The sequence below is a fragment of the Perca flavescens genome, chromosome 11 (genome assembly GCF_004354835.1).
Source record: "Perca flavescens isolate YP-PL-M2 chromosome 11, PFLA_1.0, whole genome shotgun sequence".
In the NCBI taxonomy this organism is placed as follows: domain Eukaryota; kingdom Metazoa; phylum Chordata; class Actinopteri; order Perciformes; family Percidae; genus Perca; species Perca flavescens.
The window spans coordinates 17,238,208-17,266,177 of NC_041341.1; the positions used below are offsets into that span (position 1 = coordinate 17,238,208).

Sequence of the window (27,970 nt, forward strand, 5' to 3'; positions counted from 1 at the left end):
CTGTCAAAACACGTAGTTTATCGCGTTGTTTGGACACAGCTGACCGCTGCCTGCTAGAAGAAATAAACCAGGCTAGGCTAGCAGGACAGATAGTTAGCAGCGCATAGAGCAGCAGTACAGTGAATGTAAACTCATGAGGACAGCGGAGACAGGACAGGAGCGAGTCTTTCACCTCCAGCGATGCAGACGTTGAGTGTCGCAGCCAGCTAACGTTAGCGCTGTCCCGACACACAGGGACTGAGCTCCATGGCAAAACCCAAGCAACGATAGATAAAAGGCGACATCAACAGGAACGGGTTAGCTTAGTTTCAATGTTATTGTTAATTAAAGCCCACATATGGTCACAATGTCCTACTCTGGAAACCTGGTTTGGGATGTAAATAAACGTTTAATTGGATACAACGAGCCTAACACCATCAGGACCAACTATTTAGGTAAGAACAAAACAAGCCTCTTTGATGCTAACGGCAACGTAGGTGAGATGACAAGAAAACATTTATTATTTTAACATTGTGTATGGCAGGTAACTCCACTGAAGGCTGTGTCTGCGGTGCTGAAGCACATCCAATGACAGCTAGACCCAACATGAACTGTGCTCCGATCTACTTTATAACAGAGAGCTAAGTTACTCCTTCTGCAAAGTGTAAACACAGCAGTGACCGCCTGTACATTTAATTTACACATGTAAAAGCGGAGATGTGAGAGTCCAGAGCTTAAGCACTAACGTTAGATGGGATTACATATTATATATAATCCTTAATAGTGCATCTTTTTGTGAGGTAATAGCTGCAGCAAAATTATATTTATCTCATTCAGATATGCCATTGTTTTTCACAGGAATTACAGCATAGATGCTATTTCCATTATATGATATACATGTATATGTATGTATGTATGTATGTATGTATGTATGTGTGTAACTGAACTGAAACGTATAGCACTACAATTGCATAACATAATTTAGATAAAAGCAGGGATCAATCATGTAATTTATTTATAAAGGACTGGTGCATTATAAAGTGCTTTTTGCAACAAGTGCTCAAGATCTCATTCTCCTAAACGCACTCACAGCAACCTGGGACATATAAACAGTCATAAACTGAAAACCACAAATGAGAATAGTAAAGTAGGGATATACATCTGCCTCATAGAATGCATTTTTAATCTGTAAAATTGATGTTAACTTTAGACACAAGACCAATAGAATCAAGCAAAGAAATATGGAGTAAATAGTGTAATATTGCACATAATATCAGGTAGGGGTGTAGGAAAAAATCGATAAAGCATAGTATCGCAATATTTTCCGTGGCAATACTGTATCGATACACAGACGCCAAGTATCGATCTTTTATTATATATGTGTTGGTCAGTTTGTCTGCTTGACAATCCCATTTTGCAGCAATAAAATTGAAGTGAGATGAACAAACCGATAAATTTATCTTTTTAGATAAAACAGATGTTGACAAAGTTTTCTTTTGGGGACATCATTGGAAAAAAATTGAAGTTGGAAAAAAGGTAATAAATTGCAATATATCGCAGAATATTGCAATTAGAGATGTTCCGATACCGATACCAGTACTGCCTAAAACGCTGGTATCGGTATCGGGAAGTACTGGAGTTTATGCACCGATCCGATACCATGTAATAAAGCCCTGAAGAAAATCTACGTTAAATTCGTTTTTTTATGTTCTTTTTCCGTTATAACTGACTGTCAAACTGGAGAATAAAAGAAAGTTCTGGGGCATTCATTGTTTGTGTTTGTTCATGTTTCACAAAGAGTTTAACCTGAGCCAGACCGACAAAAAAGATAGAAATCATATCACATCCATACAGGAATAGTAGTATACAGCTGTTAAAACATAATGAAATATATGACACTCTGGTATCGGATCGGTACTCGGTATCGGCCGATACGCAAGTTCAGGTATCGGAATCGGTATCGGGAATCCAAAAAGTTGTATCGGGCCATCTCTAATTGCAATATCTTTAAAATCGCAATAATATTGTATCGTGACATAAGTATTGTGATGATATCGTTATCGTAAGGCCTCTGGTGATTCCCACCCCTAATATCAGGCCAATGTATCAAAACACTAATAACTCTTCATTTGTTTAAGGGAAATTCCCACATTGAATAAAGTAAGGTGACTGATTCAGCTCCAAACTTCACAAGACTAACAGATCACATAAAAATAATACTTGCTTCTATTTATTAAAACATGTTTTTAAAACTTGCATGACACTGCAGTGTTTAAATCGTCTCACAAGAAGATATAATGATACATTGGCATGTTATTATGGCACTTATAAATAAGAGCATTTGTCAGTATACTAGGTTGAAAGATTCATTTTAGTGTGTGTAAAGGTAGCTGTGCCATGTGGTTTAAAATGATGTATGTATTTGTTTTACTATTATGTTTTAAGCGTAATAAGGGCAAAACTATAACACTCACTAATGTGAGTCAACTTGCAGTGATAGTCCCCATTAGTGAGATTTTACCTATGTTTTGCTGCATGCCGATCTCTGTGTTGGTTGTGAGAGAATAATATAATAAAACAACAGTGGCCGCGGTGTAAACCGAGGACAGCGCTGCTGGCAGACAGAGAGGTTTATAAGACCTGTCTGCAATTTGGCCTGTCTAACAGTCAGCCTGGTTGACTGAAGATTTATAAGCCTGTAGAGGTGGGACAGGTGCCCCAGAGGTTTAGTCAGCGCTGTATTTAGCTTGACTGAGATATGGTTTGAGCTGTTATTGTGTTATGGTTAAGGGATACATGCAGTGATGTGTGGGTCTGAGCTCTTGTAGGTTATATTTAGCTTTAAAATGGGGGATGGGGGCAGCAAGTAGTGGTCAACATTGAATTCCAGAGACACTTCCGGGGGGGTTAAAATAAATGTGTGTGTAACCTTAGGGCTTTCTCTGAACTTAAGCAAGATTTAAGTGTTAATAATGACATTAATCCCTGTTTAACATGCTGATCGTAGACTCCAAAAACACACCCAGTAACTCTGGTAAAACACAACATATTGGCATAGGTGTTAAATTAGAGATAGAACTACTCCTATGCATTAGGCTTGTCCGAATCAACTTTTTCTTATTACTTTTCCTTATTTACATGTATAACTGGCCAAACACAAACTATGTATTGTCACATTCAGGTACAATTTGTAAATTTATTTGTTGTTCAGTTTTTAAATATTTTTTTGACAATCAGTAATTTGTTTGAGTTTAAATGTCAACATTCTCTGATATAAGCCTCTCTCAAGAGATGATTTACTGTTGTAAATCAAATATCTCTGGGTTTTGGACTGTTGTTTATGCTCTGTGAAATATAGTGATGGACATTTTTTTAATTATGACTTTTTATAAACCATAAAATTAATTGATTAATAATAGTAATTTTAAAAAGAAGCAACTGATTAACAGTGAAAATAATAATTTGTTGACATATTTTTAATTTCAAACCCTTATTTAAGACTCTGGGAATCACCTGACAATGATGCCAAGCCTGAACAAAAGACATCACACACAATCAGTAACAAACCACTTAAAATAGAAATACAAGTACACAAAACAACAAACAATATCAGTTCAAACTAGGTTGAGCAGTGGACGGTTATTAATTAGAGCCCTAAAGCGTCCAAGTGATATATAGAAGTATTTAGTTTTAGATCATGTTGCAAGAGATTCCACGAGGCTGCTGCACAAGTCTTTCCAAGTTCAGTCCTGGCACGAGGTACCTGAAGAACCCAGTGAGTTAAAAGTGGACCAGGGTTCACAATGTATCTGAGCCTAAACAACAATATTCACATACCCATCTTTAACCAACATGCTTACACTCCCTATTTTTGTCATACCAAAAGTTAGTTAATACTAGTACATTTGTTGTAATTAACTTTTTAAATTATATCTCTCAAGCATGTTTTATACAAGTGAAAAACATCTTGTGTGAGACGTCTGATCATGACTGTAGTAAGAATATTTTCATATAATTAGTCTACCATTTTCATATGTGGCCATGGATGGATTACTGAATGGGACTACTGGGCTCAGGCACAGGGGCCCAGGGCTCAGGGGTCATAACTCACAAAATGTTGCTGGAAAAAACAAATGATCACGAAGAGACTCTAAATGACCACAAACATACGCAAAACAATTAACGAGAGACACAAAATGACTACAGAGATGCAAAATGACCACAAAGAGAACCAAAATGAGACGACCACAATAAGTCCCTTTCCGACCGGAGGGATTTTTGCAATTCCTAGAACCCTTTTTTATCTTGTTCCGACTGGACCAATTTGGGGATTTTAAAGTTCCTCTGGCCACAGTTCCTGTAACTCTTTCAGCTCTTGCTTCAGGGCAGGGTCTTTTCGCTGTTCCCTTTTCCGCATAGGAACCTAGGTCAACGAGGGTCGGGTTTCCGGTACAGACAGACCAACAACGGGACAATTTTAACAATTTTCGCCATCTTATTCATCACTAAATTCACTTCTGAAATTTTAGGCAAGAAATTCATTCATTTCATTTTCATTTATTTGATAGGGACAATGCTCATTGATCAACAGACAAATTACTTGCTGTAAACAAGCCAGAGTTAGCTACAAGTGCTAGTTTCCATCTGTTGTCCCTAGCCAGGTCTTAACAGGCACCCTAAAATACAAAAAGCAATACAAATACACTATAAATCTAAGAAATACAGTAGCAATTTAATAAATACAGCAGACATTTTAAAACAATATGAATATACCCGCAAACAGACAATATGTTGCTCACCTCATCTAATCCTCAGCTTAATTACATTCATTGTTTAAGTATTTGGTGTATGATTACAATTGTAATTGTCCCTAATCCAAGATTTAAGATGTTTTTTAAAAGAAGAGAGATTATTACAGTCCCTTAATTCATTGGGCAGACTATTCCAAAAAATTGTGGCTCTGATAGAAAAGGCTGTGCTTCCAATCCTACTTTTTCTAAATTGAACTATGCAATCCCCTCTGGTGGTTGCTCTGGTTACTCTATTGACCTTATCTTTCTTTTTTATAAACTGGCACAGTGGTGGTGGAGCAAGCCCATGGAGTACCTTAAAGACGAGACTAAACTGTTTAGATTTCAAATATAGGCAGTCTTGCAAAAATTTATGCCGAATTAACAATTTGCTTCAAAGTTCTCGAAGTTGAGAAGCTCCCTGAAGTGAGGCGACAGCCAGCAGGCGCCTGCCCCGGCCGCTGGCTCGTTGCACAGACAGTCGTGCTCCGAGACCCCGCTGTAAGCTGGAGGTCTCTCAGACCGCTCTCATAAATAAGAGGCTTTTATTTCGCCGTTGACTGTTCATTTGTTTAAATATCACAACACATGTCCATCATAAGATCAACGGGAACCTGTGGTTAACTGTCATTTTGGAGCGTGCCCTTCGGGTTGGCCGGACGACACACACACACACACACACACACACACACACACACACACACACACACACACACGTTTCTTGGGAGACTTGTTTAAATTATGACAAATATGCTATATTAGATTTAGTATTTAGTTCATACTTTTTTAAGGAGTATTTGTTTTCTGATTTTAACGCTATAAAGACCGTTGCCATGCTTGCATCACTCCCTTACCCCTCCTATTGTCCCTATGGCCACTTGGCCAGTGCGAATGCAAATAGAAAAAAATGGTTTTGGGTGAGAAGTTAGTAGATCTGCTTAGAAGTGGACTTTTCCTTTTCTGACCAAGTAGGTACAGGAACGAATGAGATGCAAAAGTACCAAAAATAGATGTTTAGAGCAGTTGGTGTGTAATGTGGATTTTGGACACAACTCATATCGGAAAAGTGATGAAAAAGTATCACAAAATGACTTTATTATTGCATGATGAGTAATAACTCTTTGAAGAAAGAACTCAAAGAATTATGACTTCAGTATGAGATACTTCATCTCATCCTGAAGCGGCTCCTCTAACAACGAATGAGTAACTGATCCAGGGATCAAAATGTCTTTTCCTCACAATTGAGTTAATGCTGCTGCTAACTCACAAATCCCCAACAAATCTTACTTTTTAATTTGTGTGTTTATTGTCCCTTTATTCTCCTAAGAGCTGTTGGTTCAGAGAACATGTTTTTCACTCATTTCCTGATACAGCAGAAATATGTATACTAAAAGTACGGGCTTATCAGACCACTTTTTCCTGCATTTATAGTCTCATCCATCAGAAGCTTTTCTCTTTTTTTTATTTGTTGGCACAAGAGAGTTCAACAGAGGCTTCTCCTGCATGAATAGGTACATGCTATGGAAACACTGAATCCAAATGTATAATGTGATATTTATTACCAGTCTACAGAACTACTATTGTACCTAACTGGAGTGAAGCAAAGAACAAAGGTGGATGGATGGATGGATGGAGAAGTAGATAGATAGATAGATAGATAGATAGATAGATAGATAGATAGATAGATGGGGGCTATCATTCAATAGGATAAGAAATAAAGCAAAAACCTGTCAGTCTTTTAAATATTATTATTATTATTATTATTTATTTATTTTTTTCTTCACAGGTAGAAGAGAATTTGTCCAGAGACTGAAACTTGAAGGGACACTGAATGTACATGATGGCTGTGTAAGTGCCCCAAAAATGTTTTATCTGTTTTCGTTTTTTTATTAGTTCTTGTCGTCTGGCAAAGAAAAACAACACACCATGCCACTTTTTTCAACCACTTTGTGAAGCCCAAGTGTCTGACAGAGAGCAGATCTTTAACTTCAGGCCAGGTGGTTAATACCACTGAGAAACCTGAAGCGGACAGTCACACGTTCTGTCACACTATCAGCCTGGACGTCAGTCCGGTCAAAACACCACAGCAACCACAGGAGAGCGTCACTTCAATTCCCGCCTCGTCTTAAAAAGGATTAGAGGAACATTTTTATTGCATGTCATTTATATATTAGCTCTTTCAAGCTTGAGTGGAGGTACAGTATATTTGATAAAGAAGACCCAGATACGGAAGGTAGAGCTGAGTCATTGATTTGTCTGATCAGCAGAAAAATAATGCAACTATTTTGATAATCGTTTTAGCCCTAACTGAAGGTGAAGACCCAACTGAACATCGTTTTTTTTTTTTTTGTTTTTTTTGGCATTTTTCTTTTAAATATTTTATTTTCAAACTTTACTTGAAACTTTAAGTTTTACAAAATACACCAAACATAGACACCCCTTCAGACACCTTGCATAAAAATAAATTACCAGAACCACAATGTTTGGCCATGTGAAGCTGTCACCCATTTTTCTTTTGTTGTCCTCAATAAACTGCAACACTGCTCAGTGGTGCGCTGCATCCTCTCAGTAAGTGGATGGTCTGAGTTTGTATTGGTGGCTCAGCATGCCTCAACCGTGTCAGGTGTTGGATGAGGTGGTTAAATCGGTCTGAAAGGGCGAGAAAGAGCCATACCAAACCTTGCAAAATTAACGGAAACAGGGTAGTAGTTGTATCAATTGCAAAATACAACTTGCTGTTGTTGGTCGAAGAATGAGAGATTTGCAGTTTATTCCCAGTTGACACAGTAAAAATACAAGTTTTAGGAAACCTTACAATATAAAGTAGATGTACTTTTTAGCAGACCTGATCAAATCTGCCTATAGAAGGTGAAGACTGTTCCACATATTACATATTACACATTACATATTACATAAGGTAGACCTGTGATTTAAGATCACCTCATGCCTTCGTTTGAATCTGCTCTCACCGTCTGCCTCTAAATCTTTCATCACACGCGAAAGACAAGATAGATTCATCTACACAATCTGATACCATTTTACTTCAGATGATCAAAATCGATTAAATTTTCCCAGTTTAAAATGTATTCTAATATTGAGCCTCTGGTTCAGGTTGCAGGATGTTGTAAACGGATGGGCAGGCAGTGTCATTTCACTTATTGCAGCAGTGGGAGTCTGTGGAAATGAAGAGCAAAAGTGTGATGATGAAAACACTGAAGCTGCAACAAGCAGGGGTTAATGAAATATTGATCCACGGAGTGACAGCCAACTGTGAATTTTCTTGTGCTACACTTCATATTCATGGACGGATTATATGTGTGACCATGATTTGATTGAATTGGATGTATTGTGAGTAGTTCAGTTGATTTAGTTTTTTTGTTCCATTTAAATAATTCTTTAAGCCTGAAATGGTGAAACTATAGCAACATTTCACAATCAAAGCACAGATTAGAGAAAAAACAGATAATTAAATGTAATTCTGTGTAGGAACAGTTTGTTTTCTTATTTCCTCCCTTCATCATCATCTCCTGACCCCTTGGACTTATCTTGTGACTCCTCATGAGGGTACAGACCCCCAGGTTAGGAGCCTCTGGTTTGGTCTCTATAAAATTGTCACATTTTCCCAGAGTGACGTCTTCAAAATGCTTGTTATTTTTTTTTATCAATTTACAATGCTATCAAATGAAAGAAAGTAAGTAAGCACTTAGAGTTGAGAAGCTGGTATCAAAGTTTCACTTTAGTTCAAAATAGTTTGAAGTCAAATACTTTAATGAACTAACTCTTTCAGCACTAATGGAAACCGCAAACATCTTTGCATAATCCAAGTTACTAATCCTCTCCGCAGGTCAACACTATATCTTGGAATGACACCGGTGAATATCTCCTGTCGGGGTCAGACGACACCTTTTTGGTTATCTCCAACCCGTACAACAAAAAGGTAAGTTGTCATCAAGAAAGTTGTCTTTGAACAAAAAGCAGTTGGCATGAGAGTTTTGGGTGCCAGATGTTAATCAATTATATATATATAGTATAGCAGCTGGTGTTGTCGGTCACTTAGAAACACTACAGTCAGGTACAAATAGGACGGGTCCCAATGTGTAGTGTAGTTTAGTTCAGTGTCAGCGGTTTTCACAGCTGTAGTTCATGTGCTATACGTTTTTTGAAATTAATATATGTGTTTGTTTCCTCAAAATAGAGAGAGAAAGAGTAAGACCCATCTCATGTTTTGATCATTTTGGCGATTCCCTGATGCAGCTTTTGCACCAAAACATGTCAGTAGCTCAGTTTATTAGTTGTAAATAAATAAAATTTGTAATTCAAGTTTTCCGACAACATATTGCAGTAAATCAGTGTAGAACGGCCAACAAAGCCAACTGAACAAAACAAAACAAATCTGGGAACAAAAGAGAAAAAACAAAAATGGACGACAGACAAAGAGGTGGCACAAAATATGAACACAATACCACATAAATACAACATAAATGAAGTAGTACAATTTAAAAAAAAAAAAAAAAAAAAAAAAAAAAAAAAAAAGTAGGAATATATATTTTTATGTTTTCTTTCTTTTTATATACATTAAAAATGAGATCAGACTTCATAAAACTTACCGTGGTAATTATTAGTCCTTGCTATTTGTCCCCAGGCCTTCTGCCAGATAGCATAGTGCCAGTGAGGCACTATTGAGGCAATTAATGTATACATTTATTTGTTGTTTGGATGAGTCAAAAAATAGCATCATAGAGGTTCTATTAAAGCAACACTAGAGCACTTTTACCGCTTCGGTCCCCCTACAGGTTGGAAGCGGAATTGTGCATTACATTACATTATGCAAGTTAGCCAGATCAGGTGGCAGATCTGTAGTTCAAATGAACTGGACAATGTAATGTAATGGACAATTCCGCTTCCAACCTGTAGTGGGACCGAAGGGGGAAAAGTTCTCTAGTGTTGCTTTAAGTCCTAGTATAGGAAGAGCTGCTTCAGAAAACGTTGGCAGGACAGCGTGCACACACATTTTTAATATGACAGATGTATAGTATTTTGTATGGATGTATATTTTTATATATTTCCTGTCATGGACCTACTTGTGAGTTTGAAATAAAGATTTATTATTATTATTATTATTATTATTATTATTATTATTATTATTATTAAAGATTCTGAAATAAAGATTTTTTTTTATTATTAAAGATTCATGTTCATCATTAATTTTAAGCTGAAAATTATTAGAATATCGGTTTTTATACCACGGAAACACCACTTTTCCCCTGAAATTGTTTTAGGGGAAACAAACACTTGCAATTCTTATTTTTGTTGAAGCAGAGCACCCAAATAAACTTGGTGCAGGAAGTGTGTGTGTGTTTAGGTGACGGTGGGACCTGGGAGGTTACCTTTCGTCAGTTACTTCCCATTCAGCCATCATGTATTTTCTCTTCCTCAGGTCAAGAAGTCCATACGTTCAGGTCACCGGGCGAATATCTTCAGCGCTAAATTCATGCCCCACACTAACGATCAGGAGATCATCTCCTGCTCCGGAGATGGCATCATCTACTACACCAACACCGAGAAGAGTCCTGAGCACAACAGACAGTGTCAGTTCACCTGCCATTATGGAACAGCTTATGAGGTACTGAACACGAGAAACGCTGGTCAAACATCTCACAGAGCATACATGAGATTCTTCTTTGTGGTTTCTGTCTCCTAACCTCAGCCTCTCTTTTTGTTTTGTCAGATTATGACGGTACCAAATGACCCCTACACGTTTCTGTCGTGTGGGGAGGACGGCACGGTGCGATGGTTTGACCTCCGCACGAAGACCAGCTGCACTAAAGAAGACTGCAAAGATGTACGGTGACAGCTGGGATGTTTTTTCTCCTTTCAGTTGGTGATGCGTCATGAATTGACACTGGGGGTCTCAGTATCACTAGTGTATGGTTACTTAGGGATCTGTTAGTTCTTTTTGTTGTGGAAAAACTGGCACGTTATTGCGTGTGTGCGTCTCTCTATACTGCGTTGCATCTTCTCTTATTTCCTGCTGGAGCTCGGTACGCGTGACCTTAAGACTGTCAGAGTAAGTTTACCAGACTCTGTTACCCCTCCCTCTTAACTACCATACAGCATGTTCGTGTTACAAGTGGACATCCACAGCTGGAAAACAACCTATTGAAAATATTTTTGTCTGAGCCCGAATAGCTGCACGAAACTGTCCTCAAATCTATATGACTGTAAATACTCTTACTCTTAAAATGCCACCTCTGTTGCTGCTGACTTTAGAAAAGGGCTCATTGACTTTATAATTTGTTTGTGCCATTGTGTTTGCTTTGATTTCAGGACATCCTGATAAACTGTCGAAGGGCAGCCACCTCTATATCCATTTCTCCTCTGGTGCCGTACTACCTGGCTGTCGGCTGCTCTGACAGCTCAGTGCGGATCTATGACCGACGCATGCTGGGCACCAGAGCGACAGGTAAACTGTCCTGCAGGCGGACATCTTTCACTCAGCTTCCTTTTCTTTATATTTAATGATATAGTAGATTCACATTGGCTTTTAGGCCCACTGTATATTTGAAGTCACTACAGTTGTTTTTGAGAAGGAACAAAATACAGCAATAAAAGACTATTTATATTAATATTTATTTTTGTTGGCATAATATTCTTGTTATTAGCTGTTATTGTTAAGTAAAGCTTAGCTTACAGATGAATCAGGTTTGAGGGGCTCCTCTCTGGGTAAAACATTTTTGATATTTCAATATTTTAATGACCTATCTTAAACTTTGGGATCTATACATTTATCCAGTAAAATTTAATTTAAAACCTCACTTGGATGTAGGGTTGGGTACCAAAACTCGGTGCCAATAGGGAACAGGTGCCGACGTAAACGGTAGTAACGAGACCGAATAAGAACGAAAGTTTCGGTGCCTCATTTTGGTGCTCAACTTTACACTACACCTGACAGCATGTAACGTTAGCCTACCTTTAGCTAGCAGCTGGATTAATCACGGTTAAAATGCTGACAGCTAACGTTAAACAGTGGAAAGTGTGACTGTACAGCGGGATGTAACAGTTGTCGCAATTCATAGATATACAGTATGTTTATATGGTCGGAATTAAACAACACAGACGGTGCGTTCACTCACAGCTGCCGTTGTCGGAATTAAACAACACAGACGGTGCGTTCACTTGCAGCTGCCGTTGTCGAAATTAAACAACACAGACGGTGCGTTCACTTGCAGCTGCCATTGTCGGAATTAAACAACACAGATTCACTTAAAACAGGTAGCCTCGTGGTGCATTCACAGTAATTGTAAAATACCCTTTTCCCATCTGGGGTTCAACAGCAATTTACTGGTAAAATAAGTTATTGTTATAGTTATTACATTATTATTAAATCTTTAATTTTGACCATGGCCTTAGCAATAAACAATTCACTGACTGTTGTTTACTACCCTTAATTTTTTTCTTATTTTTTTTTTTAAACTTTATTGAAAAGTACCGGTTCAGGCACCGTTTAGGCACCGGCACTGTTTTAAAAGTATCGATTTAGCACCGGAATCGAAAAAAAACCAAACGATACCCAACCCTACTTGGATGTCAGTTGGCTAAAATGTGATAATAAATAAGCAAACATAATTTAATGTATTATATATTAAAAGGCATTGGCAAACAAACAGAGAGATGTTTGGAGCAGGTTCATAACATAGCAGCAGATCAGAGCTGTATTTCGGCCCTAGTACTATGTAGTAGTCATTTTAAAATCTAAGCTCAACATTAATGTAATCAACTTTGTTGGTCTTGGGGAGTTAAAACTTTAAAATGCATACAAAGAAAGTTTTTAACAAGAGCATTAAAGCTGTCCTCAGAATCGGAGGCAAATAATTTCACAGTTTTGGTCCAGAACTTTGTCTTGGTTTTTGGTACAGTGAGCAACAGAGAGTATGAGGATCTGAAGGCTCCACCAGGGGCATATTTCTCCATCTTATCAACCAGATAGTTAGAGACTCTATTTCTCATCCGCAGGTAACTACATGGGCCGGGGGACGACAGGCATGTGCGTGAGGTTTGTTCCCGCTCACCTGTCCAACAAGTCGTGTCGCGTGACTTCTCTGTGCTACAGCGAGGACGGTCAGGAGGTTCTGGTCAGCTACTCGTCTGATTACATCTACCTGTTCAACCCTAAAGATGACCAGGCGCGAGAGCTGAAGGGCCCTTCTGAGGAGAGGAGGGAGGAGGTGAGTGATAGTGATGACTCTTGTCATGCAGCTCTCATAAAACATCACATGAATCCTGATAGGAACTGTATGTTTGTAGCTATAACATGGAAATGTCAGTCTGTTGGCCGGTCAGTCCACCACATTTATCCAGACTGAAACATCTCAACATCTACTGGATGGATTGCCATGAAATTCTGTACACTGACATTCATTCTTCGCAGATGATGAATCCTACTGAATTTGGTGATCACCCCCCTTGCTATCCTTTTCCTCTTATGAGGTTCACATTTGTGGTTTTGAATGAAATATCTATATATAACTACTGGAGGGATTGCCATGAAATTGGTCTATACGTTCCTCTCAGGAATAATTGTAATAACTTCCTGCTCCTTCCTTTTACATGCAGCGCCATTATCAGGTTAAAATGTTATTTTTTGCAAAACTTTTTTTTTTATGACCAAATACCTGCAAAACTGATGACGATCCCATCAGCCCCAGCTGTATTTTGTGTTTAGTGCTAATTAGCAAATGTTAGCATGCTAACACACTAGCTAATAGACTACTATGTTCAGCTCTAATTGAAATATATAGAAATAATGTGATGCAGAGAAATCAATGCTGCAGAAAGGGCTTGTGAGCAGGTAAATAAATATATAGCCCTGTATCATTAAACATTCATATACTCCACATTATAATGATTAAACCCTGCGTATCCTATGTAGATGTACCCAATTGGTACTATTTGTATGTGTACCATAGAAAATAAACATAAGCACGTGTGGCCCAGCAGAGTCTTCCATGTAGGCAGTGAACGGGATGTTATTAATACTGTAAACAAACACAACAAGTGCCCTTGTTGTGGCAGTCTGCTTCTCTAAGTGTACTGCAGACTACTAAATCTGCACCAGCTGATGCAGTGCAGTGAGTGGAGCAAAATGTCCCTGAGGAACAGAGGAGAGGAGGGGAAGAGACACAGTGATTGAGAAAGAAAAGGCAAACTGGATTATTGATTGAAACCAAATCAAAACATGTATTCTTAAGTGTTTTTCTCAAATGTATCTGGGTCATCATTTCTGTTTGAGTGAGCATTTAGTTTGAAAGTGTTCACTGCGAGCACTGGTCTTCGCGTGTGTCTGAATGTGCTGGATCATGGTGCCAGTGTTTCAAAGCCTCGTGGTGAGTTCAGCTGTGTCGAGATGCAACCACCACACACATTCCTTTCCAAATACAGCGTCCGACGCAGGCAGTGTTCCTCTATCTTTTAAAATAGTTCAGGCTGAGGTGGAGGGGACGGCCAAGCAAAGGCTCATTACCTCTCTCTCTCGCTCTCTCGCTCTCCTTTTTTTCTCCACCTGTAACCTCATTTCTTCAGGGGATTTTGCTCTTTGATTTATTCTACTATCTCTGTCAGCCTCTGCTCCTTTTCACCACTTCCAGCCTATAACCAGACCTAATGACATTTCCTGCGTAAAGCAGTTGATAGTCCCTGCACTAAGACCCCCTTTTTCTATTTCTGGCTCGCAGCCTGTTGCCCTGCAAAGAGAGCCAGGGGACTGGAAAGTGGTGGCAACCTCAGTCGTGCAGCCAGAAGGGAGGGGGCACTTTAAAGAGGACATTGACAGAGATGAGCAGTGTTTTGCTCTGGCAGCGGAGCTATTTTTGACCATGCTTTGACTGACAAACTGCTAATCTCTCTCTCTCTCTTTCTCTCTCTCTCTCTCTCTCTCTCCTCTCTCCTCTGTGTTACAGCTGAGGCAGCCTCCAGTGAAGCGCCTCCGTTTGCGAGGTGACTGGTCTGACACTGGACCCCGAGCTCGTCCTGAGAGTGAGAGAGAGAGAGACGGTAAGATCAGAGCAGTCAGTACAGCAACTGACATGTACTGTACGTGTTCCTGCTCAGTAAGTTTAAAGCAGAGGTCTGAAATTATCGAGGCTCTGAGACAACATCCCCCCCTGATTTTCTAAATGCATAACAATTTCTCTACATTCAATATTTAGTGAGCTGTGCAACTTGTCCACTTAAACAAGTAAGCAGTTACAAATGTGATGCCTCCACCAAGTGGAGTTTGCTACCAAGTAGTTTGCTCCTTTACAGAAAACCATGTCTGTGTTTGACTTCAATGTCAATGTCACAAGAACTGCATATCAAACACACTTTTATTCCACTTTGTTTCCCCTTTAGTGGTCACTGGGTGAAATTGTCCAAATTGCAAAACATCAAGTCTCATGACGCATCACCAAAAACTCAAGTCTGAGTCACTGAATCAATATTTGCTCAAATTAACAGTTGCATTTTATTCTTAAGGCTCCACATGAGAAGCAACAGTTCTTTAAACTATGTTGTGTGGAGTCTGGATCGATATTGCAATTTTGTCCCAACATATTAGACTTTGTCATGTTTCTTTTCTTACGTCCAACGTGAACATGTTTCTCCTGCGCTCTTGCAGGAGAGCAGAGCCCAAACGTTTCTCTGATGCAGAGGATGTCGGACATGTTGTCTCGTTGGTTTGAGGAGGCCAGCGAAGCTCAGGGCAGCAGAGGAACTCGACCTCAGACACGAGCCAGAGGTGAGACATTGACTGGTACTCCGTCTTTGAAAAACTGGCAACACTCAGCAAATCACACACTCTAAAAGTCCTTGTGTATATGTGTGTTGTTTGTGAGTTTTGTGCTGATTTCTTTGTATTTCTGTTGTTGAGTTTTTGCCAATTAGCTTAGGCTATAAATGCTGTGCTATGTGGCATTTGCTCTTGCTATATACTTTTCCCTCTACAAATAAGCGTTAAATAAAGGTACTATAAAATTGTAAACACAGATCTTCACATTTTGACTCAGATGTTTCACACATAAATTACAGGGGTGCATGGACTGCTGCATGTCATTATTTATTACAGTTTTTGACCTGTTAGCATATTTTTTTAACATTACTTAATTATAAATAATAAAATGTGTTTATTGTTGTATAAGCTAGTGCTGGTTGTTAAAAAGAAAAGTTCAAAAACAGTTGAAAATTAGCCATTTGGCAAACACTGGCCTTTTACAGTGATGTTGATAAGTGTGCATTGTCCCTGAAAATACATAAAGTCAAGCACCATGTATTTTACTATGGATCCATTTACCTATATGTGTCAGCACCCCAAATGCACAGTGAAACTGTACATAAAGTATTCATATTTTACAATGCAGGTGGAGTTTAGAGTTGTATTTTGTGAAATTTAATTAAAATTTAATTAAAAAGTAATCACCTCATCCTAGAGATTGTAAACCTCTATTTCTTTTCTTGTATCAGGAACGGCTGTCGGTCCAGAGGGGGCCTCGAATACTCCAGCTGCCCCTGCCGTTGGCTCCAGTCAGGAGTCCAGCGTCCCAGAGAGGCCCGTGGGCTCAAACGGCCCGGAGGTACCTGCCGGTCCTGTCGCCACCGCTGCCGCCATGCCTAAATCCACTTCCTCTTCCTCCTCAGGGTCGTCATCAACAGTCACAGCACCTCCTCCTTCCAGCTCCTCATCAGTGGAGAGCTCGGCCCCTTCCTCCTCCCCCCTCACCTCCTCGCCTGACTACGAGCAGAGGAGTCAGCCCAACACGGCCGGGACCTCCACCCCCACCCCCACCCCAACGCCAACGCCCACGCCCACGCCAGAACCCACTCTCTCAGGTAGGAGAAGAAACGCACACAAATGTCACTTTGATAAAGTACACAAAAACATTTCAAATTTTAGTCTTCAGTAAAGTGAGTTAGATCAACTCCCGTGTGTGTGTTTGTGTGTGTGTGTGTGTGTGTGTGTGGGAAGGGGGGGAGTGTGTGTGGGAGTGTATGTTTGTGTGTTTGTTTGTTGGAGCCACTCCACTCAAGCAGCAGCCTCACTTCACTCTCTTTTCCTTCAGCATCCTGTTGTCCTTCTCCTCATTTATTTTCCTGTCCCTCTGCTCTCAATCCTCTCCTCACATCCTTCCTCTCAGTCTTCTAATCGTGCATTCACTCTCCCTCTCTTCCTCTGCCTCTTTATCAGAGTACGGTCCTAATCGGCTGCCCATAAGTATAGTGTGTAGGCGTTTGCAGAGGTTACTTCGGCTGGGCGACCCACCAGGACAGGGTCAGCGAGCTGCCCGTTCTTCTTCTTCCTCTGCAGCCCCTGAGAGACAGTCAGAAAGAGCTGCTACTACTGCTGCTGCCGCTGAGATGCATCCCCCTACAGGTTACCCTCCCCTCCGAGCTCCCCCACCTCCCCTCCATACAGGCTGTTTGCCTGGGCCCCCTCCCCTGCCATCTTACCCTCTATGTAGGAAAAGCAGACTTGTAGTCTTGTTTGTAGAGACAGTTAGGCTCCAGATTGACCCAGCCTTGCTAGAACTGACCACAAATATCACAGTGATCCTCTTCCCATTCCCTAATAATGCACCTTCTACTTATTAACCTCTGTAGCAATCACTGTGTCGCCTCTCCACTGTTTGCTCAGCCCCTCACTCACTAATGCTCTCACTCCATCGCTCCACTTGTTGCTTGAGTTTTTACCCGAGTGGCACCAGCTCTGCTTTGGCGTCCTCATGGCTCGTGTGGTTGTTCACTCATGTTTTGAATTATATAAACTGATCAGCTGTCTGTACTTTTGGGCTTGGTTCACTTTGGTTTGATCTCACTCAAACTTTGGAATCATAACTAAAGCCTTTTTCAGCCATGGGATATTACTGGCTTCATCTACTGTGCCTGTTAAAGTGAAAAAGCCGGGCGCCCGGATAGCTCAGTTGGTAGAGCAGGCGCCCATGATTAGAGGTTTACTCCTCGACGCAGCAGGCCCGGATTCGACTCTGTGAAAAAGTGAAAAAGCCTTTTTGTCTTTTAAGACGTACTGTTGGTGTCCGTTACGTAAATGTCCCCTGTGGCTTTATTCAGAACCTCCACAGAAAGAGCCACAATACTCTTCTTGTGCACAAATAGCTTCAGGTTGAAAAATAATGATGTGATGGGAGGAGAGTTTTTTTAGTTCTCTATCAGGCTGCATCAGTGATGGTTTTTCAAACTTATTTTGGAGTTAATTAATGACCATTGTGAGCTCTCTGCCGATTCTCAAAAGTGAATGTACATTTTTTCAGTTTAATTATTTATTAGAGAGCGAATTCAGCTGCCTATTTTCTAACATCTGACAGTGCACAAGCATATGACTTAAAATTCTTATTATCACATGCAGTCTGTAATTTTTAAAAATTATTATTTAATAATATTTTGCTGAATATTAATTAATTTATCCATGCAGTCCAATGATTATTGTGGTTGTGCAAAGTTCTTTTTCGTTTATAAACCTCTTTTTCCCCACACTGCAAGGGGAGAAATCCTTTTTATTGAGTGATCTGACATGATCAGGATCTCTTTCTGATAGATGGAGCAGGAGGGAAAGAGAGAGGATGGTCTTTTCTCATACGTAGGGGGTCTCTAGACACACCAGGGACACATATTTATGTAGAAAAGCCAGGAAAACGTGCATTTTGCATAATATTTCACCTTTTTAATATTGTAAAAGTGGTGCATTCACTGTGTTTTGTGTTTTCTGTGAACAAAAGATGATAATTAAGTGATGAATTTCTTAAAATTGACTTTAATTTATTCTCTCTGAACCTTTATGTTAATGTGACGATATTCAATTCAGAGATTTGACATTAAAAGGGTTGTCCCGGTAAGATTGCAGTTATTGACTTTAATGTAAAAGGAAGTCCGTGCCTGAGCGTGTGCCCCATGTACAAAGGCTCGGTCCTTGTTGCAGCGGCTGCAGGTTCAACTCCAATCTGCGGCCCTTTGCTGCATGTCATTACCCCTTTGTCTCCCCTTTCCCATCTTCAGCTGTCCTATATAATAATAAAGGCTTAAAATATCCAAAAAATAATCTTTAAAAAAAAGAGAGTCAGTGGGCGCCCTGTTAGCTCACCTGGTTGAGTGTGCCCATCTACTAAAGCTCAGACTTTACCGCAGCAGCCTAGGGTTCGAGTCCGACCCGCGGCCCTTTGCTGCATGTCATTCCCTCTTTCTCTCCTTTCCTGTCTTCCTATCAAATAAAGGACAAAAATGCCCCAAAAAATTATCTTTAAAAGGGAGTCAGGGGTTTATTCAAAAGAGAGAATGACACGTACAATTGCCATCACATTCACTTATTATTATTATTATTATTATTATTATTATTATGTTTGTATTTTCCATTGTGATATCATACGGTGAGCTTGATGGTTATTGTAACATTGCAGGAATTAATCATTTATAAGCAGGACGTGTTAGCATGTGTGAATGTTCAGACTTACTAATCTCTAATAATCATTTTGCACATACAGTGAATGTGAAATGATCAGATGAAGCTTTTCTCTCCTTTGGCTAATTTTACAGCTCCTCCTGCTTGGCCTTGGATCGCTTTCTTTTTAACATGACTTTGAAGTTTTTAACCCTCGTGCACACTGACTTGTGTTAAGCCCTCAGGTTTGAGCTCTGTGTCAGATGTTTAGTCGGTCTCATTTGTGTTCCAGATTCCCCCTCATCTGTGGTTAACAAACAGCTGGGATCCATGACTCTTGATGAACAGCAGGGTGCGTCCCCCCCGCCACCCACTTTTCTTCTTTATCCTCCCTCATCAACACAAACACTTTCTCTCAAACCTCTGCACATTCGTCCTCCGTTGTTTTCATGCTTCTTGTTTCTCTCTGTCCACCACTTTACTTTCCCATTACTCCCATTATATATCCAGACACATTTCTGTGCCTGCAGATAGACAGTGTCTATCTGACCCAAGTTACTGGGACTTGGACTGAAGGATGCTATAATGACAGTAGTAGTAGTAGTAGTAGTAGTAGTAATAGTAATAATAATAATTCATTACAATCATCTATGTGATTAAATCCTATTAATCTCTTAAATTAAATCTGAATTTTTACTTATTTACATTGATCTGGTATGCATGATGCAGGTAGGAGTCCTTAAGTTAACAAACTGCTTTACCTGTACTTAAATGAACTCAGATTACAACAACAAAACATTGTTTTGTTTTTAATCAGAATGACACTTGAAATTGACATCACATTTACGTATAGTGACTTTTCACCTTTTTAACTCAAACCTTAACTGAAAGGGTTAATTGATTATTTAAAGGTCCCTTATGCTCATTTTCAGGTTACTACTTACATTTGGGTTTCTACTAGAACATGTTTACATGCTTTAATGTTATAAAAAATACATATACGGTCATACGGCCTGTCTGAATATAGCTGTATTTACCCTCTGTCTAAAACGCTCAATTTTAGCGCCTGTCTCTTTAAGCCCCCATCCCAAGAAAAGCTCTGTCTCCTCTGATCAGTCAGCCTCTGTGGGTTTTTTCCCCGTCATTGCTGCTGTGAAGTGACTGTAACAGCACTGCAGCGGCACCATCTATCTATCTATCTATCTATCTATCTATCTATCTATCTATCTATCTATCTATATAGACACAGTTTCTGAATACGGGTTGTGTGCATTTCTCTGTAGATTGAGCATTTTGATACTTTCACAGTATATTTTAGCACCTCGACCTGCTTTATAATCAAAAAAGACATTGACAGCTCCCTTTTTACAGTATGGGACCTCAAAACAGTGGCAGATACATTTTCTGTTGATCAACTAATTGATTAATTGACTAATCATTGCAGCTATAGTTCTGAGATACAGTACTTTATTTGTGAAGCTTCTCATTTTTACATTAACATAACCATGATGAATGGGAAAAAAAATCTTTGTAAAGCTAAAAGTTGACAGTTTAAAAACTCAACATGTTTCGTGCTCACCTAGACACAATGTCACCGTTAATCTTGATAAAACACAAATGTCGCTGCCATCAGTCTTCATTGGGAACTATTTGGTTCAGGAGTTAAACATAAATTGTCCCCAACACCTTAAAAATCTGCTATAAACCAGGTTGTTACACGCCTAATAACGATCCTTCAGGGGCTTTGACGTGATGTTTCTTGTGTCTTGATGTGTTTCTGTCTTGTTGCTGTGGCTGGTGATAGTCGTCCATTACAGCGTGTCCACCTTTGTCCGCTCTGTTGATGTCCGCTGCATGTTTGTGTTGTAAATCAATGGGAAGTGATGCAGCAGAAGGTTGCATGTTTTTATTGTGCTTTTAAACAACCAAATACATGCTGTGAACAGGGGGGAATCATTCTAAGCCCAAAGCTTTTCTATAAGAATAGTTTTTTTTACAATAAATCATTCTTGCTTGCTTTGCCTGTGTCTTTCTCACAGGAGCAGCAGAAGCTGCAGGTTCACCTCCTGATCAACCTGCTTCTGTACCAGCCAGCACCAGTGCTCCCACCACCTCCACCTCGAGCGGTACCAGTCGACCCAGCGCAGCAGAGCCAGTCCTCAGTCTACACTATAGTTCAGAGGGAACCACCACCAGTACCATTAAGCTGGACTTCACTGATGAGTGGTGCGTGATTTCTGAGTACAAGGAGATAAAAGGCCTCTTTTAAAATCATTGGGAAACTTTTATGTTCTCCCAACACATTTATTATGTTGATTATTTTGATGGAAGTTTATTAATTTGAGCATGAAATGATAATTTCTGCACAATTGTCAACTTTGTTTATATAGCAGCTCTTTATTCCTGAAGCATGTGACAATGGACCCTCTACTGTAGAGGCTGCCTTATACCAACTACTAACCAATTGAAAAACAGCCTTTGATATTAATATTTGTTCTAGAAACTATATTTCTTCAGTTTCATGCCAATATGTTGTGGATCATTGCATCAACAATTGAGTGTAATTGCAGAGCTTTGTTGCTTGTTTTCATTTTATTTTGTAATGAAGTTAACGTTTGATGCAGAATTTCTGGTTCCTTTACAGTTTTGCAAAGCAGAAAGATGTTCACCCTCTTTGAATTTGACAGAAATGTAGTGAATACAGATGCATCAGCCTTGTACAACACGTTCCTTATTGCGGAACAATTAAAAACCCTCAGAGGCTTGAGAGACTCTCAGTCGTTGTTTTTATCTTCCTCCACAGGAGCAGTAGCACATCCAGCTCTTTGGGCAGTGGAGGTCCCAAAATATCTGAGGCTGTGGCTGCACAGAGCAGAGAGAGTCTGTTGACGGAGATTTCAGTGTCAGAGCAATGTGAGTCTTTCAACATCATGAAAATCTGTCTGACAGACTTTGAAATCAAATTTTAAATCGTAAAAAAGTTTCAAGCCAGTTTCACCTCTGACACACTCCATCACTGATGGTTGTGGTCAGAACATGTGCACCTGTACATCACAGCCAGAAGATGTGAAGTTAAACCACTGGAGGCCAGCAAAGACGTGATTTGTGGAAACAAACATACAAATATACACAAACACTAATACTACAAAGTCCTGACATGTATTAAAGGTGGCATGACAATTTCAATTTATGAGTTTTTTTAACATTAATATGAGTTCCCCCAGCCTGCCTATGGTCCTCCAGTGGCTAGAAATGGTGATAGGTGTAAAACGAGCCCTGGGTATCCTGCTCTGCCTTTGAGAAAATGAAAGCTCAGATGGGCCGATCTGGAATCTTCTCCTTATGAGGTCATAAGGAGCAAGGTTACCTCCTCTTTCTCTGCTTTGCCCGCCCAGAGAATTTGGCCCACCCATGAGAAAGAGACCTCATGGCTTGCAAACAAGCAAAGTGGCAGTTGGTCAAGGCCACACCCCCACCCTCCACCTTGCCCCCCCCCCCACCTCTCTCCTCCTCAATAGCTTCAGACACAGAAATGGCACATCCTAAGGAAAGCTCATTGTGGGACTGGCTCTAATGGCTGTAATTCTACACCAAGGCTGAATTTTGGGAAAGAGACTTCAGATACAGTATTAGGGGACCACTAAGGTCTATATAAAAGCATCCAAAGAGCACCATGTCATGAGACCTTTTAAAGGTATAGTAAGTGATGTTAATCCAATACAACTTTTTGTCAAATTCAGCAAATATCTCCTCACAGTCACCCAACTCTCTATTTTCTGTGTGCGCTGTGTTAATACACAGCCCTGTCTCTGTAAATGGAAAACAAACCGAAAGGAGTGCACGAGCAAAACACAGTTCCAGCCAATCAGCAACAGGCGGCAACAGTTAATGATAGGGGCGGGAATGGGGGGGAGGCAGCATGTGAATGTGCCGGCCCTAACCGGTCTGTGAATCTAGAGGGCGGAGCTTCTGAAGAAGGGGTTATATTTGTTTGGCAGCTGAGTTTAAATATTAACAATCTTTGCACAGCCTCGCTTACTACACACCTTTTTTATATGTATTTCTTCTCAGCTCCCTCTGTGTCCTCGGGGCAGCAGATTGTCACAGCCGCCTCCACAGAGCCGCCATGTGGCGCCTCCTGCTCCAGTGCTGCCGGCAGCTTTTCGGCTCAGGCCCCAGCGGCGGGCTCCTCTCAGGGGGACACTGTGACTTCTTCAGCAGTGGAGAGGAGTCAGCCGCAGGGTATGGAGGACACTTCAGGAGGCTGCAGGAGAGCGGAGCCCAGAGCGGAGGAGGGAGAGGAGGGCCAGAGTCAGCCTGCCCGGGCCAACCAGGACTCTGATGACAGCGACGACGATCCTATTCTCATCCCATCAACGAGGTTCAGAGGTCAGGGTCAGAGGTACGTTAGACAACTCTTGTTTCTATTCACTCACTACAAGCAAGAAAACAACCTCATGTATTTGAATGCAGGTCATTATCTCATTGCTCTTGTGTAATATCACTTTTAAAGGGTGGGTATTCTAAATTTTTGTGATGCCTTCCCATTGACTGTTTTACGACAAATCTAGATTAAATTCCAGAGGATCTGCAGTAGGAGATAGGATGATCAGGTAAAGTGTTTGCACTAAAAGCATCTAACCTGTCAGGTGTGTGACATGCAGCAGAGCATTAAAACTCAACAGCACAACATGATGAAGATAACGGGTTTTTGTCTTGATTTGGTCATTTCGCTCACAAAAAAACTAATATACACACAGCTAACTGTAGAGTTAGAGTGATGTGCATGTGAGTACTGACTCCACAGATGGTGTGAGTAGCAGCATAACAGCCGCATTTTGAAGATTTTGTACAGAAGAGAGATGAATGAACAAAGAATGTGTGCATGATGGAAAAGATATACAGTTTTGATTTCCTCAGTAGGACTGATTTTTTTTTTCAACTAGTATATTACATGAGCAAGTGTGGATTTGATTAAGTGACACTACTGTCATATGGATAATGGACAAGACTTTGCCCAACATAAAGGGCTTAATTAAGTTAGATTGTGTTTTGCCTTGAAAGTGGCTGCTTTCTAGCTTGGGGTTTATTTGGTTGAATTAATTATACCAGCATACATTTCACTCAAGATTCAAAGCATGGGGTCCGAAAGCATCAGAACCAGCATGGGTTTGTGTGTCTTTTTTCTCTTCTTATTTTTTGGAAGCTTTATAATCACATGTATAAATTGATATTGGTTTTCTTGTGTTTCTCAGACGCTCAGCAGCCGCTCGTATCCAGGAGCTGTTTCGCAGGAGGAAAGAACGAAGGGAGATGGAGGAGAGCGAGACCCAGAATATTAGGAGACCCTCAGTCAAGATGGTCTATAAAGGCCACCGCAATTCCAGGACAATGGTACATCTCCCAACCATTTACATTATATTAGTTTAAAGGCTTTTTGAAAGAATGATTTGACATTTTGAGAAATACTTGCTTTCTTTCTGAGAGTTATACGAGAAGATCGATACCACTCTCATGTCTGTGTGTTAAAGGTCTCATGACATGGTGCTCTTTGGATGCTTTTATATAAACCTTAGTGGTCCCCTAATACTGTATCTGAAGTCTCTTTCCCAAAATTCATCCTTGGTGCAGAATTACAGCCACGGTGGAGGGTGGGGGTGTGGCCTTGACCAACTGCCACTTTGCTCGTTTGAAAGCCATGAGGTCTCTCTCTCATGGGTGGGCCAAATTCTCTGGGCGGGCAAAGCAGAGAAAGGGGAGGTAACCTTGCTCCTTATGACCTCATAAGGAATAAGCAATTTTCAAGTATGAAGCTAGAGCCTTGAGACACTTAGCCTAGCTTAGCGTAAATAATAATAATACGTTTATTTGTATATAAATACAGGAAACGGGAAAATGGATAGCCTCAGTCTGTCCAAAGTTTTTAAAAATAAATAAAAATGGCCCCTACCAGCTAATCTCTAAAGTTCAATAATTAAACTTTGTGACTTGTTTGTAAAAAAGTAAAAGTAGCGACAATTTGTGGTTTAAGGAAAAAATATGTGCTGTGACTACTTCTTGACAAACGACAGTCTGGTAACTACTTTCTGCGGTCTTGTTGTCATTACTGCGAGGTTGCCAGGTTTGGTACCAATTATGCCTGTACCTGTGCTGCAGTCAGAGAAGCTGCAGATGAGCTCTGGGCGGATGGATAAACTGCCGTTTGTCAGAAAATAGTTACACCACATAACTCCCTCTCTTTTACATTTCTGTTTGTGTATGAATTAAACAATTAGTGAGGTGTATTTCAGGATTTTGGACAGAGCCAGGCTAACTGTTTCTAGAGTGGTGTCTTCTCATCAAACTCTCAGAGGGAAAGCAAAATAAGCGATTACCAAAATGTTGAACTATTCCTTTAACAGTGTAAAATTCAAGGTGGTTTTATTTCTTTTGTCCAGATAAAGGAGTCCTGTTTTTGGGGCAACAACTTTGTGATGAGCGGCTCGGACTGCGGCCACATCTTCATCTGGGACAGACACACGGCGGAGCACCTCATGTTGCTGGAAGCAGACAACCACGTGGTGAACTGCCTGCAGCCGCACCCGTACGACCCCAGTGAGTCCCACTGTCACTCTGCACCGCACATGATCCTCTGCTCCAAGGTGATGTTCCGTCAGATGTTAACTTTAAATTTTCTGGTCTGTTTCAGTTCTGGCTTCTTCAGGGATAGACTATGATATCAAGATTTGGTCGCCACTGGAACAGTCAGCATCTTTCAACAGAATCCTGGCTAATGAGGTATGTCTGCCAATAGATGTGTCAAATCAGTGAATTGATTGATTGATTGATTGGTTTATTTGAGTGTGCTGGTTTATTTAAAGCTTCAGTGCGTAACTTTTTGATATTAATGAACGTCTGTTAAATGCAAGCCATTGCCTTCATTAGCTACAAAGCTCATGAAGACTGTCAGCTCCAAACAACTCTCTCTGTATTTCTCACTATGGCTATGTTCAGAAGATTGTGTGACTCGGTTCCCGCACAGAAGCTCGAGTGAAGATAATTACCTCTTCTGAAGAGTCATCATGTTTTTTTTATTTTTTTTTATCCTCCGTGTCCTCCTTGACTACTAGCAACTGCGTGGGGGGCCGGTCACGGAAGGCTTGTATCATGTGGACGCGCCGACAGTTTTGTTGTCATTACTTAGAATTCCTCCTGGGGGCAGAAACTATGCAATATAGCTTTAACTTTAACATTCTTAAACTTTTGGTTTTGTACAGATTAAACATACAACTATATATACCGTGCTAATTAGTGAGATTATTGACATTAAAAATTAAAAATTTAAAAAAAGTTAAAATGTTGTTATATATGGTTTGAGATGCCGGTAGGTGGATTTTGTTACTGTTGGACAGAGCCAGGCTAGCTGTTTCCCCTGTCTTTATGCTAAGCTAACTAGCTGCTGGCTTCATAGTTACCAAACCTTCTCATCTAGTCAAGTGTCACTAATTTCCCAAAATGTCTCCTTTTGACTTTTTCTTTTCTTTTCAAAAAGCAGACGTGACAGTTTTCCCTTTCTTCCTGTAATTTGTCAGATTCACGTTCCTTTACCATCACTTTCTTCATCTTTCTTTTTCTTCTTTTCTTTTTAGGTAATAACACGGAACGAGCTTATGCTAGAGGAAACTAGGAACACAATCACAGTCCCGGCTTCTTTCATGCTCCGAATGTTGGCCTCCCTAAATCACATCAGATCAGGTACACAAACATAAACTCACTTTTGTTTTTAATTAATGCAAATAGTTTGAATATTAATGCACTATGTGCACAGACACAGTTTTTCTTAGGACTTTCCTTCTAAACCTTCTGGTTTATCTGTCCCTCTTTAATATCTGCTTTTGCTTTCTTGCAGATCGACTAGAAGGTGATCGCTCCGAAGGTTCAGGGCAGGAAAATGAGGATGAGCAGTAGCCTGCTGGCAATGTATTTTAAAGAAAACATTTTTTTCTTGCTGTATAGCTCTTGAAAAAACCCTGAGATTTGTACAAGTATAGTGTAGAATACTTCCTTTTGAAAATTAGTGTCATTTCTAGCCCCCCTGTGTTTTTTTAAGATGACTTTCTTACTGATGTTTCTGTATGAGGATAAACTACATCTGTGTGAATGCAACAGGCAAGGATGTCAGTAAATATATATTAAGTGTGAGAATAATGGTGGCTGGTGTGCAAGGATGTTAAGTGCAATATTATTTTGTTAGGAGAAAGTGAGCTTTGATCAGTGTTAACGTGTGACATTTTGAATTTGTAGCACAAAGCTAAAAAATGTTGATGTGCTGCTCCGGCAGTTACGCATGTAAACAAGGACTTTAAGTAAAAACATACTTGGAGAATGCTTTAATTTTATTGTTAAAGAGAGAAAAAGTAAGTTGTGGTTCTTCTCCCCAAAGGGACATGCTAACATTATAAACTTTTATATAATTTGGAAGAAATACATAAGGCTATGGCATCTCAAAGATGTCTGGAAGATTAAATCTTAAAGGTGCTGTAGGTAGGATTGGGAAGATCCAGGACTAAGCCAAAAAAGTTGAACATCAACAACTTCTCAGTCCCTCCCCCTAGTGATGGTCAAATGAAGCTTTACAAACCAGTGTCTTTACTTTCTGAGCTCACTAGATGGCGCTCTCTGTTCAAAGAAAAAGTTTAAATGAATGGCAATTCAATGGGTTTTCAAACCCTTTGTTGAACAGAGAGCGCCATCTAGTGAGCTCAGAAAGTAAAGACACTGGTTCGCGAAGCTTCATTTGACC

The 27,970-nt window shown here is 40.0% G+C and overlaps 1 protein-coding gene across 3 annotated transcripts; it reads left to right on the forward strand.

Annotated features, from left to right (window-relative positions):
• Nucleotides 1-21: 21 nt before the first annotated feature.
• Nucleotides 22-27,561, forward strand: dcaf6 (ddb1 and cul4 associated factor 6). Of its 3 annotated transcripts, XM_028591014.1 has the most exons (21): nt 22-434; nt 6,556-6,617; nt 8,614-8,706; nt 10,207-10,392; nt 10,498-10,611; nt 11,097-11,232; nt 12,783-12,994; nt 14,726-14,819; nt 15,424-15,543; nt 16,266-16,631; nt 16,987-17,172; nt 19,481-19,540; nt 21,228-21,414; nt 21,992-22,101; nt 23,260-23,590; nt 23,760-23,801; nt 24,444-24,582; nt 25,626-25,782; nt 25,877-25,965; nt 26,817-26,922; nt 27,077-27,561. In XM_028591014.1, the coding sequence occupies exons 1-21, from the start codon at nt 338-340 to the stop codon at nt 27,133-27,135; spliced, it is 2,946 nt and encodes a 981-aa protein (XP_028446815.1). In that variant the 5' UTR covers nt 22-337; the 3' UTR covers nt 27,136-27,561. The 3 variants fall into 3 exon arrangements, with proteins under 3 accessions (XP_028446815.1, XP_028446816.1, XP_028446817.1); XM_028591015.1 differs by lacking the exon at nt 23,760-23,801; XM_028591016.1 differs by lacking the exon at nt 16,987-17,172.
• Nucleotides 27,562-27,970: the final 409 nt, after the last annotated feature.

Coding starts and splice junctions, on each gene's coding strand:
- dcaf6 (XM_028591014.1), top strand. CDS start 338: ATGGTCACAATGTCCTACTCTGGAAACCTGGTTTGGGATGTAAATAAA. Junction 8,707..10,206: donor CCAACCCGTACAACAAAAAG/GTAAGTTGTCAT, acceptor TCTCTTCCTCAG/GTCAAGAAGTCCATACGTTC. Junction 15,544..16,265: donor ACCTCAGACACGAGCCAGAG/GTGAGACATTGA, acceptor TTCTTGTATCAG/GAACGGCTGTCGGTCCAGAG.